At 37.1% G+C, this 17,490-nt stretch overlaps 3 protein-coding genes across 3 annotated transcripts in view; 2 read left to right on the plus strand and 1 right to left on the minus strand.

Annotated features, from left to right (window-relative positions):
• Positions 1-1,452: 1,452 nt before the first annotated feature.
• On the minus strand, positions 1,453-2,566 carry LOC132701112 (peroxisomal membrane protein 11C). Its single transcript, XM_060668801.1, has 5 exons — positions 2,350-2,566; positions 2,125-2,301; positions 1,892-2,073; positions 1,776-1,835; positions 1,453-1,729 (listed from the first exon to the last, which is right to left on the minus strand). The coding sequence occupies exons 1-5, from the start codon at positions 2,419-2,421 to the stop codon at positions 1,522-1,524; spliced, it is 699 nt and encodes a 232-aa protein (XP_060524784.1). The 5' UTR covers positions 2,422-2,566; the 3' UTR covers positions 1,453-1,521.
• A 419-nt stretch (positions 2,567-2,985) lies between these two features.
• Positions 2,986-5,170, plus strand: LOC132700689 (uncharacterized). Its single transcript, XM_060668177.1, has 5 exons — positions 2,986-4,017; positions 4,066-4,196; positions 4,244-4,388; positions 4,565-4,883; positions 4,935-5,170. The coding sequence occupies exons 1-5, from the start codon at positions 3,198-3,200 to the stop codon at positions 5,143-5,145; spliced, it is 1,626 nt and encodes a 541-aa protein (XP_060524160.1). The 5' UTR covers positions 2,986-3,197; the 3' UTR covers positions 5,146-5,170.
• Positions 5,171-13,131: 7,961 nt separating this feature from the next.
• The window catches only part of LOC132700840 (U1 small nuclear ribonucleoprotein A), a 227,706-nt gene continuing 223,347 nt past the window's right edge, over positions 13,132-17,490 (plus strand). The window contains 1 exon segment of the mRNA XM_060668412.1: positions 13,132-14,197. Coding sequence (XP_060524395.1) covers positions 14,120-14,197 — 78 coding nt within the window. The 5' untranslated portion in view covers positions 13,132-14,119.

Consider the following 17,490-nt stretch of genomic DNA (forward strand, 5'->3'; position numbering starts at 1 on the left):
AACCGTCAATCCTTTGCCCGGTGTAAATATTGACAAATTCTCGTGGATTCTGGTAGCTTTTAATAAAAATTTTGACATTTCGGAGTCGCGACGTCCCTTTTTCGTTCGTCGACGGTGTTTTTTTTGTAAATCAAAAATTCAGCAACGCTATTTTTTCTCTACCGCTATGTAGTCCACGTCTCTCTGTAATTTTAAACGGTATATATATATTTTTTTTATTTTATAAGGTTTTACGGAATTTCGGGAAAGGTTTGGCGGATCGGTTTCCCCCGCCGCTACATCAGTTCGATTTACACTCGCAAACTGATTTTATAATTTGGTCGTCACGATGATAATCGAGTTTATTGTGTAGTTTTTAAGTGTACGCGTCGTCCGTTTTTAGAGGTGGATCTCACGTGGGGAGGGGCAATTTTAAAAAATGAAAAAAAAAACGACGCCCTTATAAATTTATGGTGTCGCTTTGATTTTCGAATTTCCGTGGTCGTTCCCAAACGCAACGCAGGTTATCGTTGTTTTTTTTTTTTTTTTTTTGAAGGACCAAATCGTTGATCTTTTGACAGCCCCCCTCCACGCTCCCGATCGTTCGATCCACTGTTAAATAATGGATTTGAATTTCATTAAGGAAAAAGTGGGATTATGTAATAGGGTTTAATATTGTTATCTAGCGTTTTAGGAGAGAGTTTACGGTTTAAACTGTATTATGAACAAAAAAAAAAAAGGTATAATATTGATGTATTTAATCATTAACGAGTTGTTTTATTGCAGAGTTTAACATGTATCTTATTATTCGTATTTAACCCGTTTTGTAAGTTGTTTATTAAACAAAATATTTTTTTGCACATAACTTCACACGCTTTTTTATTGCAGCATGTCCCACCTCTTCCGGGTGGCGGGCTCCCAGCTCCCTGCACGTGCATGCTCCCAGTGAATTTCCCAGCATGAGTTTTTGTTCTGTTTTTTTTTTTTAGGTTTTTAGGTAAATTGGACTGGTATTAGCGGCGATACAGTGAAAGCTCTATTACCCACCGTCGCTTTTAGGTTAAGGTTTTAAAATGTACTATTAAGTTTGTTTTTAATCACAAGTTTTAGGACGGTTTATACCGTCGAGGAATGTGATATTAATTTATTCTGAGTCTTATCAGTATTGAGGTGTGATCACCCACTTTAATAACCTAGAATATGGACTGCCCACGATTAAATCTTAAATTCCGTAAATATTATAGAAATAATTAACTTTAGTTTTCAGTCCATATTGTAGATTCCCAGTCGGTGGCTGTAATCTCCGGTAAATATTGAGGGTTAGAAGACTGAGGGTCTGGTGCTATTTTAATTGAGGTTTTAAAATGTTCTGTAGTTCCATTAGCGGAGTGTTTTGTTGTTGTGTTTGAATCTTTTAGTTTAATCTCAATGGTATTTTAATGGATTAAAATCAAAACTGTATTTGTACATAGTTTCATTTTATTACTACCACAATATCAATGAAATATATCTATACAAAAATCAAAATCAACAAGTGAGGTTTCATTTTAACCATCTTTTGTAAATTATTAAATAAATGCCCAATGCCGAAGAGAATGTTCCAACTACGCCTACCTGCCACGGTTTCAACCTAGAAGACCACAGAAATCCTGGAGGCAAAGTACTTACTGCATGTGTAAAGTCCGCCAATAGCCTTGCCAGTGTCAACAACTGAAACTTCTTAATGACCTTGAATTTTTCCATGGGAACTCTGGAAACATTGATCTGAAAATGGTACAAGCGAACACACCATTTACCTTTTATCCTTCGCCACGCAACCCTTGTGTGTTTCCAAGATAACCAAATACCGTAGGGTCCTAAAACGTTCAAGTTGGGTTTACGTTACATGGGATATGTTTCCATGCAACTTTACTTAATTATGGTCAAATACGTGCCCAGCACCCAGCAGCACGCCGACGCGTTATCCCAACGCTCCCTGTTAAATCCTGTCAGGATTTGGTATTTTGAAAGCCATGAAATTTTCTCCAAAACCAGAAAAGTTTGGTCCAATATGTTCGTGGTGACTCCCAAACATGCCATCAACTTATCTGGTTCCTAAAACATTGGAGTTAAGCTCAATTCTGCAATTTGTACACTGCAACCGACATCGCGGCCGAGTCCATATTGAAAGGTATGTTTTATCACAGCTAAATCGTCCAAGAGCCGTAGAGTCGATCGAGTTGCGGACATCTGCGAGCTAAATATCGCAAACTTTTTCGCGGAATCGGGGTTTTTTTGAACGTCGCCTAGTAGCTTTGTTAAGTAACATAACGTTCTCAATACCTAAAATGGTTCATTTAAATTTTGTGGGGGAAAATTGTGATGAATTACCTTATCTCTACCCTTGTAAGTGTCTAAAAGCTGGTTGCTTTCGTTTAAGAAGTCATTCCAAAAGAAAACCATTTCGATTTATATTTGCATAACATAATATCCAGATATTTACGTTGAAATTACGCATAATTTACATTATTTTATCTAAAAACTTGTTAGGATTTTGCTATAATACAAAGGTTAAGTTTTACGTTTAGGGTAGTCGCTTTTAGCGCCATCTTTTTATTTGTTTTAGAAATTAATGGAAATGATAATTTACATATCGAACAAATCTACTAGAAACATTCGCCCATTGCTGTCTCGTGTCGACAATTTTTCCGTATCGTTCACGGACCGATACATGTACAAATGAAATGATTTCCTAAATAATTAAACTCTGGCCCCAACTTGAATGTTGAAAGATTCCACAAAAACGGATAACCCTCGCTTTCGCCCTTGCCAATCCGGGCCAAAAGTCCACTTAAATAACAAACGGAGCCACACAAATACATTGAACAACTTTTTAACCGATTACAGCAGATTTTGTAGGAAGCGGACTGGTTTTAGATTATTACAGAATTGTTTCAGAACAAATGTAATAACATTCGTTTATCTCATACCAAATCTATTTCATTCAAATATAAGTTTGGTATACCCGCTACACATTGGTAGCAATGCACCGGTTGGTTTTTATCTATGACTAGGTTAGATCATACCTTTATATTTTAGGTATATCTTTTGAATATCGAAAATGTCTTGAAAACAGAAGCACATAAACAGTATAACTATAAGGCGATTGATTTGGGTTAACTCCCTAATAGAGGCATATCTAATTACGTCCTTTAATTGAGGTTATATATTTCTGTATTATGTTCAAGTTTCACATTTCCATCTTAAAGCTACCTGGAAGCAATGGTTGGATGCCTTTGACTAGGATTAATGCTTTTTTGTCGTCTGTTGTTACTGAACCGAAGAGTAATGTCGTTATTTCTGAAGACGAGAATCATATAGAAAAGATTACCAATCCCAAACGTAATAATTTAGTGTCAGTAGCGTTCGCTTCTCTGCGGACAGAACAAGCGCTTAGTGCTATTTCAACCCCGTTTACTGATCAGAAAATTAAGAAATCCCAAACGGTGGATGATTTGTTGTCAATCTCTGTGGGGTCGGGTACTTCTAGGCGACATGCTCTTAAAGTAGTGTCGGTCCTGGCAGAATGGACGACCACGGGAAAAGTCAAATTGTCAGATTTTGAATCTGACAAGAGGTTTTTAAAGCTTTGCAAAATTTTGTCCAGGGGTAATTCGCAGCTGGATAAACCATCCAACAGCGAAAATTTATCTACAATCTTAAGTGTAACGGCAGATGATGAAGCTGCCAAAATGGTTGAAACTATCACCCTACCCCAGATGGTAAAGGTAATGTCAACACTATCAATGAAAAGGAGACGACCCAGTTTACTGCTACGAGCATTGGCCTACAACATGACCTCGAGCCCTCAAGCTCTTAATATAAAAGAATGCAGCGATTTGTTGTTCGCTATGTCTACGTTGCATTTTATTGACGAAAACTTATTAGCGAAGATAGCCGGAGATGCCGTCGCCGCTCTGCAACATGGCATTTTAAAGACGAGCTCTGTTGTTGGATCTATGTTGACCAGCCTGGGACATTTGAGATATAAAAATATAGGTGGGGAGAAAACTTCTTTGTTTCTTATGTTTAGTAATTACCTTTTAGACCTTCTGGAAGCTATCACCAATTGGGTGGAGAAAAATTATAATGTCTGTCGACCCCAAGATATTTTCGCTTTGGTGATGACTATGGGCATCTTGAAATTTGTTCCTTCAAATTCTGATAAATTATTTAGGGTAGGTTTTCATGTTCGCAAGATTTGCATAGAATGTCGATTTTTTAGATTGTAGAACCTCAGCTAACCCAATCGGAGGCGGGAAAGCCGATAGTTTGGTTAGAAATTGTTTGGTCGCTGGTGCTACTTAACCGAGCCAGCTCAGAACAAATAGCATCGGTATTACGTTCAGACTTTATAAACAGTATAATAGGTAAACATGATAACCCTAATGACAGTATAATCTAAAGGAAACCCCACAAGCCCTAAGTGAGTTAAACAAACTTAATATGTTTATTATATGTCAAATTCCTATTAATTAGTCAAGGACTTGTTAGGTCTCCTTTCAAATCTTCTTGCTGTTACCCAACGTTAAAAAAATGTTTTTAGAGGACAACTCCTTCAAAATTTCACACAGATTAAAACTTTTAAATATTGATGGTGCGGCGAGGCATCTTCAGGAAAATTATTCAGGGCCGCAACTGTTGCCTGAATTTAATTTGGATGATGTAAGGATAGAACTGTCCAAGGAGAAGTCTGTAATGGTCGGTTCTGTTATTGAAACTCTTAAAAACCTCGTGTCTGATGCTTACCTGCAGACCAGAGTAAACACCGGGCTTGGGTTTTATATAGACGCCGTATGCGTGCTTGATAAAAAGTGTATACCTCAACCAGTAAACGAACCCAACATAAATCCGGAATATTCGAGGTATTCTTAAATCTTTTGGTCATTTCCATTATGCATTGAGAGTTTTCTTAGGATCGCGATAATGGTGTACGACTATCACGATATGTGCGTTGGTCGAATAGAACCTACCGGCATTAGCGCTCTAGCCGAAAGTATCTTGAAGGCGAACGGCTACAAGGTTCTCGCCGTACCTTATACGGAATTCAAGCCCCGGGACAAAATCGTCTATCGAGTTCAGTACCTGGAAGGGAAGCTGAAAGAAATCGCCAGCGGCTCTAGTTAATTTGTTGTTTATTTGCGAGTAATTAATAAACTTTGTGTTTAGATAATTCGTTTCATTTCCTTTCAATTTCGCTTTGTCTAAAAAAGCGCTTAAAATCAACTTGTCAAAAAAGTAGGGTTGTCACCGAAACTTTTAAATTTTTAGGTGCCACCACATAACTACTAGAGATATAGGGGCCCTGCTTACGCTGATAATACAGGACCTTATAAAGTAAATATGAGAAACAAATTGAGGACTAATTGTTAGCCAATGATACTTGTAATTGTAAAATTGCAAATTCTCGCCTTCCAACATGGCCGCTGACAGACTGTCGATAAATTGGGATGCCGCATTTTTACGGCAGTATTTTCTCAAAATATGTCCAGATTCTATTTAATTTTTAAGCAAAAAGGAGTTGAGATGTAGAGCATTAAAAACAGAAATTACACAAACTTGTGAGAGTTCTATATACCTATAAATCTTTTGAATTAACATTGTACATACATAAGGCAACGTTTACGTGTATTCAGATATGTTTTTATTGCTTGCAGTTTTGACGGTAAACAACATTTTTGTCACACAAACGCGAGAAAATTATGAAGTATGAAGATAATAAAGACTACTTGTATTCTGTGACCAAAACAATAAAATATATCAAGTTTCCAACTATACGAAAATACCATAGCCACCTGCGGCGTAACATTTTTTCCGTGGTAAGGACACTATATTATCTAATAACTAAATTAGTGATACGGCTACGAACAGGATGACCAACTGTATCACAGAATGGATTTTGCAATGTGATATAAACACGGTGGTGGCTACAGAAAAATAAGTAAAATCAATGATTTTTAGAAATTCATTTCATATTTTCACATTTCCTCACTAAAGCAGCAAGCTTAATTCATAACCGTATTCATCATTTTATTGCGTATCATGTAAGTCTGACAGTTGCAAATAAATGGCATCGATTATACAATTCCTTAATCGGTAAGCTAATTCTTATTTCTTCCTCAAAAAGTTACACAGAAGATAAGCTGCTGCAGCTGAAAGGTGACCTCGAAAATGTCAATTGTTAACGACTAGGAAATAGAAGGCGTTAAATGTTTGATTTCATTGGAATCCGTTGTTGCCAAATTGTGCCGTTTGTACCAAATTGTATCATTCAATCCACTCAAAAACAAACTAACCAAATACTTGCCTATTCCTACACAAAAGTACATTCGTTCGGTTCGGTGCAAAAATTAAAAGATGCGTGTCCGGTTGCCTATACATCCACAGAAATGGCGCTGAGATGGAAAGTATTTTCAAGATTAATTTGGGTTAGAGCTGATTAATAAATTTTATTTTTTACGATAAATCCATCTACTAGACGTACGACGTCGACTAAAAAATCGAATTGTTTGTAAAACGGATTCTGCACGGGAAGTGAAAAGCGATTTTCCTTTTCGGGATATAAACTCTGGAATTTTCCGTGCGGGCGAGCGGAAATTTTTCGGTCACTTTTCCAGTTCGGGCTCATCGACGTCTCCGTCTCTGCCCTACATAAACATTCTCCCGTGTGTGTTTTGAGTGTATCGCGGTTGCCATGGTCGAATATTACCGTTTACGTTAAATCGATAAGAAAATATGAAATATGGCTTCGCAACAATGGTTTTGTGTTCGGCCCCCGACGATGATCTCCTCGCGTACCTCCAAAAGCGACCCACATAAAAGGCCCGCCCCTTAATTTCCCCTCCTAGACGATAACGATAACGTTTAACGTTAATGTTAATGCTCTAAGCGCCGTTCGACAAATTTCGAAACAAACGAAACAAATAATAACGGAAAATATTTGCTTTTAACCAAATTGCACAAAGCGGAAATACACTTTTGAAATGGGGAAATTAATAAGTGCGCCGAAACGTTTCCGTGACTCCGTGAGCGCGACCTAAATAGCCCGCCATTAAACAGCTTAATATTTTAGTAACCTCGGAGAAACGGTGAGGCCGCAAATTGCAGGTTGCGTGAAGAAAAAACAACTGGGCGCTTAATAGTTTATAAGACCCATCAGAAATATCACCTTCCGTTCTGTTTTTAGTGGCATTTCTAGAACATTCCTCGCTCGGTATTTTGTTCCTCGTAGAATATTCATCAGAAGTGAGCGGCCTCAACGTTACACTCGCCATCATTAGTTCCGATTTAGGAATACTGGCGTGGGTGTTAAAGATATAATTAAATCATCAGACCACAAGAGAGGGGGGTTATTATCATAGACTAAAATTCAATATAAGAATATCTAGTCTGTGGTCTGTGATCAGTAATGACTGGTAGATTCTAGACCAAAATGCTTTAACAAAATGTTGCTGCTTTAAAAATTACGGGGTGATTGAAGAGAATGAAATTTGGAAGGGGCTTTTGGGGGTGAAGAATCTTAATTTGAGGATTTGAGAATTGCTAGTTACCCCCGTTTCAATGGAATATTTTTATTATAACTTTTTTACCTTTTTCGCAATTTCGAGAAAATCGAAGTTGAAGGTATCACTGCATGCGGACCTTAGGGAAAATATTCTATTCCGAACTGAAGTAGGCCTTGACTCGAAAAATCGGACAAATAAAACTCGCCCCAGACGTCAATGTGAGGAGGATTTAACAATTAAAAAAAATACTTTGTTTTGTATTAATAATCAATAAATTTACAATAATAAATCAAAGTTTCCAGTATCAAGTAGCCTGAATACATTTCCTGATTCCCTTATTTAAATGGCGCTTTACTTTGAACAAGGTACCTTCTTTCTTGCGAATGGCATCTACGTTTTCATAAGTGATCTGTAGAAGATCCTCACCCAATGTGATTTCTTTCTTATAAACTGAGCCTACCAAGTGACCTCAAAGGTAGAAATCAATGGAGTTGAGGTCGGGGCCACCGGTTGGCCAAGGGAATTCGTTTCCACAACCTATCCATCTATGTGGGATACCTTCATCCTCGAAATCTCGAACCAATCGAGTATAATGGCCAGGTGCACCAACCATATGTTTTGTCAAATTGCAAACGGAATGTCTTCTAATAGAGTTGGCAGAAGGTTTAGCAAAAACCGCAAATACTGTTCACCGTTAAGTCGCACTAGTAGTTCATATGGCAGAATTACAAGTTAAGTCTTGCTAGTGCGTCATGAGACATTAAGTTCTGGACGGGGGTGAAATGGTATGTATGTATGTATGTATGGTCTCGTTATGAAGGATATTCAGATTGGTCATTTGTTTATCCCTGTTCCTGCACGTAAGCGCCTTTCAGGATTTTAGGCCACGCATATTAAAATCTCTTCCTCTTGCTGCATCTTGTGCTTAGTGCGAAATTCTTCCTTTTCATCTAAGATGTTAAGTCTTTAAAGGATACTACACACATGCATCACACGCACATCATGTCTTGCATTTCAAAATTTTTAAATGCGTTTTGCCTCGTCATTTCCTCGAATTCAAACTTCATATTAATTTATACTGAAATTATTTAAAAAAAAACATATTTCATTAACACAGATCATCTTAAAAGCATCTAGATTTTTTATTAATCGTTAATAAAATGATACCTGATCCATTATTATAATATCAAAACACCATTTTAAATTTTAGTTTGCTTAAATTCGTGTGTTTTCATATCAACTTATAAATCTTATAATATGTTTTATAAATCAAAACGTATTTTTTTTGATATCTTTCTGCATATTTTATTTTCTACAGATATAATATATATAATGGTTTTAATCCTTAACAATTATAATTAACAAACTTTATCAAATGCACTGTAAGCATGCATCATATCTCATGAGTACTTCGCGTCAAAATATATCTTAATTGTATCATGTATCTGTCATAATATATTAAAATGGTATTTACATAACCAGAAAGGTCGGATATTTTGTCGGTATTTTTCAAATGTAATCAAAATCAGGCTACTGCTCGCATTGAGTATCCTCTCAGCGTTAAAAAACATTTTCTGATACTTATAATAGACTTTTATTTATTTTCCCAAAGACTTTTATAAAAAAATCTTTATTTGGAAAATAATCATACATGCACCGTTTACACCTATGATGTACAGAGCTAAATGACTGTTAAAATGACTGCAGACTATTCTAATGCAAGCCTTTTTATATTCTTATTTCTAAAAGTCAGCTTAATTTAATATCTTATATGAATAATAGTAGCGATACATGACTAATAAGCGATGATTCATAACATACGTAGTCAAAAATGGCCATATAATTGTAACTCGAATAATACCGACTTTGTAAAAAAAAGAATGTGTAATTTTAACGAAAAACTTAATGTCTTGTATTTTCAAGGTGAGAATTTCAATCACTAGTATTAAAATTAAAATGCATTAATTTGAACTGCCGGAACTAAGTTTCCAAATATTTCTTTTCCGAGAGCGTTCATCGAAGTCTATCCGAAATTGTATGCGGGATATGAATTTAGTTAAGACATTGGAGACGCAGCTGCCGAAACTTGGGAATTTCTGTTGGTAATGATAAACTCTTCATAATGCACTTTGCCGATGACCAGGTCATTTTTACTGAGGATAAGGATGATATAAACTATATGGTCAGGAAATTGACAAACTGACCGAGGCGTACAAGTCTTGGGGTCTATCAATTAATATGGAAAAAACAGAATATCTTATCGTACGAGGCACAAACAGAGATTTAATCCTAGAACAGGGAACTATAAAATGTGGCACTAGTGGAGCTGCAATTAAGAACCGCATCCGACAGGGAAAACATGCAACAAAGCAGTTAAATGGAATACTGTGGAGTACCCAAATTCGACCAGAAACTAAAATTAGGATTTATAAGACCATTGTAGAGAAGTATTACAACCTACGGGGCCGAAGTATGGGAAATGACTGATTATTTACGTAAAAGATTATTGGCAATGGAAATGGACTACTGGAGACGCTGTTGTGGACTAACACTGCTAGAAAAAATAAGTAACAATGAGATAAAACAAAGAATGAAGCCAAAAGTTTAAAATGGTACGGCCACGTATGTCGAATGCCGGATGATAGATGGCCAAAAAAAATATTGAATTGGGTTCCTCCAGAAAAAAGTGTTCATAAGTTTCTCTATTTTCAACATATGCATCTGACGAACTTAGAACTCGACTGGGAACCGCACAAGTGGGAAATAAATATTGATAACTTAGGGTAAACAAACGGGATTGTGAAATGAGTTTTGATTATCGCGGCGATGAATAAAAAAGGCTACGCCCTTACTTTTAAATTCGGGAATCGCATGAGAGTGTCGGAAAACAATGGCCACATTAAACGATTATTTATACGTTCCAATTCGTAACTGTATCGCTGCAATATTTCATAGTCCGTTCGTGTCATTCTCCATCGACGGGCGGTTGTACAGGCTGGTACCTTTTGCAGTCCATGACATGTGTGCATGGTGTTACACAATAAAAGAAAATGTCGCTGCGTTTCGTGATGCCATAAACCCGAAACGTGGCACTCGTGGACAAACATCAAATCCGATATTCGTCGAACGGTTCAGTTTTTGAGCTCACGTTAAATGCAGGAGCGTATTATAACGTTGAACCGACTTTCGTCTATCGTTTATCCCAAGCATAAAAAAAAATGCTTTTTTGCTCTGAAATTATTTATTTTGTTGCACTTAAGAATACATTACATGTGTCAAACAAACAATAAAAACTTGAAATGTACAAAAAAATACTGGTGCGTAAACGAAGCACTGGGAAAAAACATTAAATAATGTTTTGGGGCACATAAGATGTAACATATAATTTATACATAAATATACAAAATAAAGTTCAAATTCGACAGAAAACAATTAAAAGTAGATTGTTTTCCAAATAGAACCTGATTTGATACAAAGAACGCATTATATTTTATGGTGCGTGAGCGCACCACTGGTGACACCCGGTTTCATTTTTGGTGATATTTTACAAAGCATGGAGTATGTTAATGCACATTACACTTATTACAAACGTAAATTGTGTGGTTGTGACAGATCTCCTTCGGGCTTTATTAGCATGAACAATCATGAGGTGACCTTGATTATCATAACGCACTTTATCTATTTCAGGTACACAGATTTCTTTGGGTAATTGTTTTATCAGTTTTTAAAAGTCGCAAAGCAATGTAAGATTTAAAATCAAATCAATCACTTCGTCATCAAAAAACATAAAAAATATTTCAAGCGAAGTTTTTCCAGAAAGAATATTCTTTAGTTCCTCACATGGTCTAAATTCATCGGATATAGGTGTGTGAGTGTACTCAATCTGACCTTTCTTCCATTTCCACAGTGGAAGCAAGCTTGTCGTTTGCAGAAACCATACATCTTCTTTTGAATTCCAGGGTTTCATCATCTGATGAGTTCCATTCAGGTTCAGTAGTTGATGAATTACAGGACTGTTGAAGGACAGTTGTATCATTCGGTGTATGTAACTCGAAAGTTCCAACTATATCAGTTGGTTCCCCAAACTCTTGTAGATTTATGTTATCGTTCATATCTTCTTCGTCAGTCAAGGTATCCACGTCGGGTGGAATATAGACCGCGTCCATATGTTCTGTAAATATTTTTTCACGTTATTTTTAGCATAAATTTACAAGGAATGGAATGCTGCAACACATAAGAATACGTAAATCCAAATAATAGTTACGACTTTCATTGTTATTGTCCTCATCCATCAGGATCTCCTCCATGCCATGCACAAATTCTAACATAATTTGCACATAAAAATTTGCAACATTTTTAGGATGCACGTACGCACCCACAGCTTTAAGCGTTCCAGAGAACGTCCACCATTGCGTCAACAAACTCACAAATTATGTTCTAGCTTGGTTTGTCGAGCTCGAGGAAAAGGGCAAAAATTTTTCAATTAAATTAATCTTTCACTGGATATACAGAGTATTAAAATTGAATTTGTTGCCGAAATGAAATACTTGGGAGAGATCTTAGATTCATTATTATGTTTTAGTAATCATGTTGAATATTTACGCAAAGAGATTTGTAAGAAAATATGGTTTTCTAACTGTGTATCGCGGTATTAGTGTACAATAGTATAATTTTGCTTCATTTTTTTGTATGTCTGCTCATTGCTCATACCTTATACAGAAGAAGATTTATTAAATAAGTTACAGTTACAACAAAATAAGGTCATGAGAATCATACTGAACTGTTATAATATATCAGCACTTCACTGTTTCTATAGCAAAAACTACAAATTTAATAACACCTAAGAGTATTCAAGGAGAGGCTTGCGGGATATTTGCGAAGTTCAGAGTTTATTTATTGTAAATTTTAATTGCTTAAATAAATAGTCAAGTGCTAAATAAATTTGTTTATTATTATTATTTTTTTTGGAAATTAGGTTCTTCTATTTCTTGGCAGCTGGTTAAATGCTGAGGGAAGCTATGATGAGGCGATTTTAACAAGAATTGAAATAGCCCATAACACATTTACATCCTGGAGACTTTTGTAATAGAAAAGGGCACTTGTATGCCACTTGGGGTCAATTTTATTCTACATATGCGAAAGATGGACATAATGGCGGTCAATTCCAAATATTTCTAGATTCTGCCTGTTGCAAGATATCTTAACGTGGCATTAAAGTCTCTCATTAGCTGAATTGGCTTCGTTCGTGTAGGTGTTTTGTCTTCTAATGTAGGGAGTAACAGATTTTAACAAAGGCTGTAAAGTTTCAGTGTCGTTTCTCGACTTATCATACCTTTTACTCATATGCTTTGCGCCATTTTCTTTATAAACAGCGATGTCCACATGCGCGTTATCTACCGCGTTTTAAAAAAGCTAACCTAAGGCTGAGTTTTAGAAAATATTTTTATTCGAAATAAATTTAACAATATCGAAGAAGGGAAAAAATCTATTATATAACAAAATCATGAACACTATCTATTTAATTAATTACGTTTATTAAGTATTTAAACACCCTCACGGGCTTAAAATGCTGAACATATTTTTTGGAATTTAAATCTGTGCTCTTATTTAAAAGGGTTCGGCCGTCTGGTGGGACTCTGTAATTTGTTTTACGTGAAGACGGAGAGATTATTTCGGTAATGGAGCATTTTTAAGCTCTGTAAGCGCTTTCGGATACGTTCGATGGAGCCGTATTTTTTAATATCATTCCCGATATCTCCAAGACACGTTCGGAAATTTCCAATTATCTATTGACAACACCCTGTATATATTTCTTCCCGTGGCAATAAAAACACGCCCGTGTTCAAAATAACCTGACGCGAAGGGGTGGGGTACGCGATCAGTCCACCAAGCCGGCCGAGGAGTCGAATTCTGTTATCTCCACCGGCGGGGGGTGGGGGGCGGCCCCACCTGGCTGCGCGCGCTCGCCCACCTGGCGGCGGCGGCGGCGGCGGTGTCGACGACGAACAGTCCGTCTGACGACGTAATAGCATCTGTAACGACGACAGTAACAGCAGCAAGAAGAATAAAAGGGGCCCATCGTCACACAGAAACGCGACTGTACACCGCTGAGAGACACCTACACACGCACCGCTCTCTCACCTGAGCGCCCCACCCCCACTTGACCCAACCACCACCGCCGCCGCCGCCGCCGCCACCGCCGTCGTCGTCGTCGACTAGCATCGACGACGCCGTCTGTCTCAGTCGAGTGTTTCACACGGTATTACGTGTTCAGGTCGAAGTAGTCGCGTTCTCTCTGCCCGCCCGTCGTCGCAATTCACACTACACACAAACACACACACACACACACACAGGCACGCAGAAACACGGAGAGACGAAACAGAACGCGCGATAGCGAGTAGTGTGCTTTTTTGGTGGTGTCGATTGTGTTTCGTCCGTTTTTCCGTCTCGTTGGAATCGTGGAGGCGCTGACCGCCACCAAAAGAGGCAGGCACCCTCCGCCGTCGTCGGTAGACACGCGGGCACCTGCCGCGACGCCGCCCCCGTCATTTAAACGTGCCAAGCACGACGGTGCGGGCCTGAACCACCACGATAATATGGAAGCAGCCCCGCTAGCGGCCGTAGGTCTCAGCCAGAGCATGGATTCGGTCAACACGAATAACGGCGAGGAAGAGGTGAGTCGTTTTCTTGTTCCGGGGGCGACGGATTCTCTTGTTTACGCGTTACCGTGGCGACGAGGAAGAGGCGTAGATGGCGCGGGTGCGCTCCCTTTTTGTGTTCGTACGGGTCGGCTCGAAAGAAGGTTCTCAGCGTCCTCGGGGTCTCGTTTAATCCGTTACCGCTGGGAAACGTCGGGCAATTAGGCAACTTGTCGAACGTCAGGTTAAAAAGTCCGTCACCATTTTCAATAGAATGCGATAAGGTTATACTTCGACCAGAATTATAGGGCTTTTACAATCGATGCCGTAATTAACTTTGTTTACTGTTTATTACTCCAAAACCGCAGCTCCTTATAGAATACCCTGCCGAGCAGACCCTTACCCTTAACCGTCCTAGGAATTTATCTACCTACACTAACAAGTGGGATATGGTTTCAATCTTTTTAGTAGCAAGTAAAGTCTGTTCATAGATATATGAAAGTGACTAACTGATACGAATTTAGGAAAGACCCGGGCAAGCTGTAAGAATGAAAAAAGGCCGAACAGGTCCGTACTTTGCTTAGAATTTAATTATTTGGGGTTTTGTTAGGAAAGATACTAAACAATATTTATTGATTTATGAATGTATTTATGTTTAAATCTAAAACAAAATTACAAATTATTTTAATTACCTATTTAAATTACTTAAAATTATTCACATAATATATCAGTATCACTATCGCTATCATCGCCTGTTCTAATTATTATTTGTTCTATATTATTTGCAATATTTGCATATGCAGATTTTTTGCAATATTGTCACAGACGTATACCTTTTGGTGGTTCATGCTTTGTAGAACCTCAGTTAATTGCTTTTCGGTATAATCTTCGTGAAAATAAATGTCGTTATTATACATGTAGTTTTGGATTGTTGCTTTTGTGTCACATGAGGAAGGGGTTTTAGGCAACTGTCTACTGTGATAACTTACATTGTCCATTACAATTACGATATTATGAAGAATGTTTGGAACTAGTTTATTTTTAAACCAACTTTCAAACAAATCAGTGGTGGTGTCTTCATGGTAATCCAGAGAAGAATCTTTAATATTTTTCGCAGACAAAGAAAGTCCATTTGGAATCCAACCATCTTTAGATTCCTTAGTCTCAATAGAATAGTGTGTTCTACATTTGGCGGGAGCATCTCCACAGATACACTAGACTCGCACATATTTTGCATAATTCGCACACGATTCAAAATAACCTGTATTACACACTAATAATAAACTAAGTAGTATGTATACCAAACCAAAGAGTATTAAACACAGGTAGGTATAAAATTATTTTCTATTACGGACCACAATTTTACGTGAATTTAAATTCCTAAACTTTAGGTAATAATCTTGTTGCATTGTATGTTAATAACCACCCTTGGACAATCCCATACAAAAGCAATTGGTCACTTTCTTATATCTATGAACAGACCATAACAATTTTATTACGTTCTATGTCACTTGTTTTTATTGCTGCTCCCACTTCCCCTTCTGTATTGCTTCCTCTTCAAAGTCTGCGTTATTTTCCATGTCTTCTTGTAACAGAGGAACATCTGCTTCATTCCACTGTCTCCACATTTTAAAGTGTTTAAAAACAGGAACTTTTAAAAAATCTGTAATTGTAAAATTCTAATAAATATTTATCTGTATTCTTATGACGTATCTATCGCGCATACAATCTATTGTCTTAAAAATGATTAGTTTCAAACTTACCTGTAAGTTAACTAACCTTAAAACAGCATCGCAGGGTCAAAGCTCTAGAGTCAGATACATAACTACGTACTTACTGGAAGAATCACAGTCAAATAACTCCGTAATATATACGAACATATTGCAATTTAGATTAAACTCTTACGAATTTAAACGGTCCATTTACGTTTGAAATAAAAATTTCATAAAAATTTCAAGACCTACTTAGTGCAGAATAACCATCTGTTGGAATGTATTAAAAAGTTTACCGAACGTGTTGCATACTATACTTTTTCTACGACCGTTAGTTTTTGGGTACATTTTCGCAACAACCCAAAGAATTGATTGAATACATTTAGTTTGATAAAATCTCAACACATGCTTAAAAATTTTAAGAACTTAATTTTTATGGGTCCTTAAGCAGGACTTTATGGTGTCCACGCCTCTGAGCAATGTGATTACAATTAAGCGCAAGCAAGATTAAATAAATATTGTCGTCGTTAATATCGCTTTTATTTTTGTGCAATTTTATGGCCAAGGCGGGAAACGCATAAAGTACGTACTTTTTGAAAACCACAAATAAATTGGTACCGGTGGAACTGGTCTTTTGAATTTCATTAACGCCATCTGTGGCCGTTTGTGTTATTGTTAACTAGAGAGACTCTGTTACGCGCGCAGACCACCAGCCAAACGCTGACCACTGATAGAATTCGATCGATTAAATATTGAAACAATATATCGAGGCGGAAACGGAATATACCTACCTAAACAAAACCAACATTCGACAATGGGGATCCAATTATACATTGTGTTTGGAGGGATGGTGTAGGGGAGTACAATACAAAAGGTACAGGTTACAGTTAGAACCACAAATTCATTATGTTTGCAAATAACAATTCATTACCTGACTGTATTTCAACAAAGATACTTCGTAGAAATTACTTCGGTGTATTTTTGCTACCACAGTCACTCCTCGTGTACTATTAATTACAGAAAATACAAAAATAAAATAATAAATGGCAGGGCACTAATTATCTTTAATAATAATCAATTAATTGTCCTTTAGACCACCTCTGAAAATGAATGAATGAAAATGGTTAGCGTTATGTAAATTATAGCATGCAATTAAAAAAGGGATCCTCTTCAGTAGATACGGACGGTCTATAGAGTATTGACGAGTTTATACAGATAAACAAGTCCGTGTAACCTTTAGAGACTAAATGTCAAACAGTTGGAGTAACACGCGCTGATCAAACTCCTTGGAGGATAATATCCATGTAACTAAAAGTGAAAATATTTTAACTAGAACGTAACTAGGTGACCATAATATAGATGATTATTCCAATTTACTCCATCTAAACGTTATGTAAGCGTAATAGTACCCACAGCACACTAACAGTTTGGATGCTCTTGCCGTTACTTTTGATATGTGCGCAATAATAGCAAAGTTAGTGAAAAACCCAACACCCAAACCTCTCGTAAATGTGTAGTCTAACACCATGGGTCTATTATTTCGATGCATTTGGCAACATTAAGTTTCAGACAGTTCGTAGAATACGCAGTAGTGATTTACAATGCGCAAAGTGTTTT

This window comes from Cylas formicarius, unplaced genomic scaffold (assembly GCF_029955315.1).
Source record: "Cylas formicarius isolate icCylForm1 unplaced genomic scaffold, icCylForm1.1 PGA_scaffold_4__25_contigs__length_36172078, whole genome shotgun sequence".
Classification (NCBI taxonomy): domain Eukaryota; kingdom Metazoa; phylum Arthropoda; class Insecta; order Coleoptera; family Brentidae; genus Cylas; species Cylas formicarius.

Excerpts from the sequence above, each read along its gene's own strand:
- LOC132700689 (XM_060668177.1), top strand. The coding sequence starts at position 3,198 with ATGTTCAAGTTTCACATTTCCATCTTAAAGCTACCTGGAAGCAATGGT. Across the intron at positions 4,389-4,564 it reads CTTTATAAACAGTATAATAG|AGGACAACTCCTTCAAAATT; the intron begins GTAAACATGATA and ends AAATGTTTTTAG. Across the intron at positions 4,884-4,934 it reads ATAAATCCGGAATATTCGAG|GATCGCGATAATGGTGTACG; the intron begins GTATTCTTAAAT and ends GAGTTTTCTTAG.
- LOC132701112 (XM_060668801.1), bottom strand. The coding sequence starts at position 2,421 with ATGGTTTTCTTTTGGAATGACTTCTTAAACGAAAGCAACCAGCTTTTA. Across the intron at positions 2,302-2,349 it reads CTTACAAGGGTAGAGATAAG|GTATTGAGAACGTTATGTTA; the intron begins GTAATTCATCAC and ends GAACCATTTTAG. Across the intron at positions 1,730-1,775 it reads TGCGTGGCGAAGGATAAAAG|AGTTCCCATGGAAAAATTCA; the intron begins GTAAATGGTGTG and ends CAATGTTTCCAG.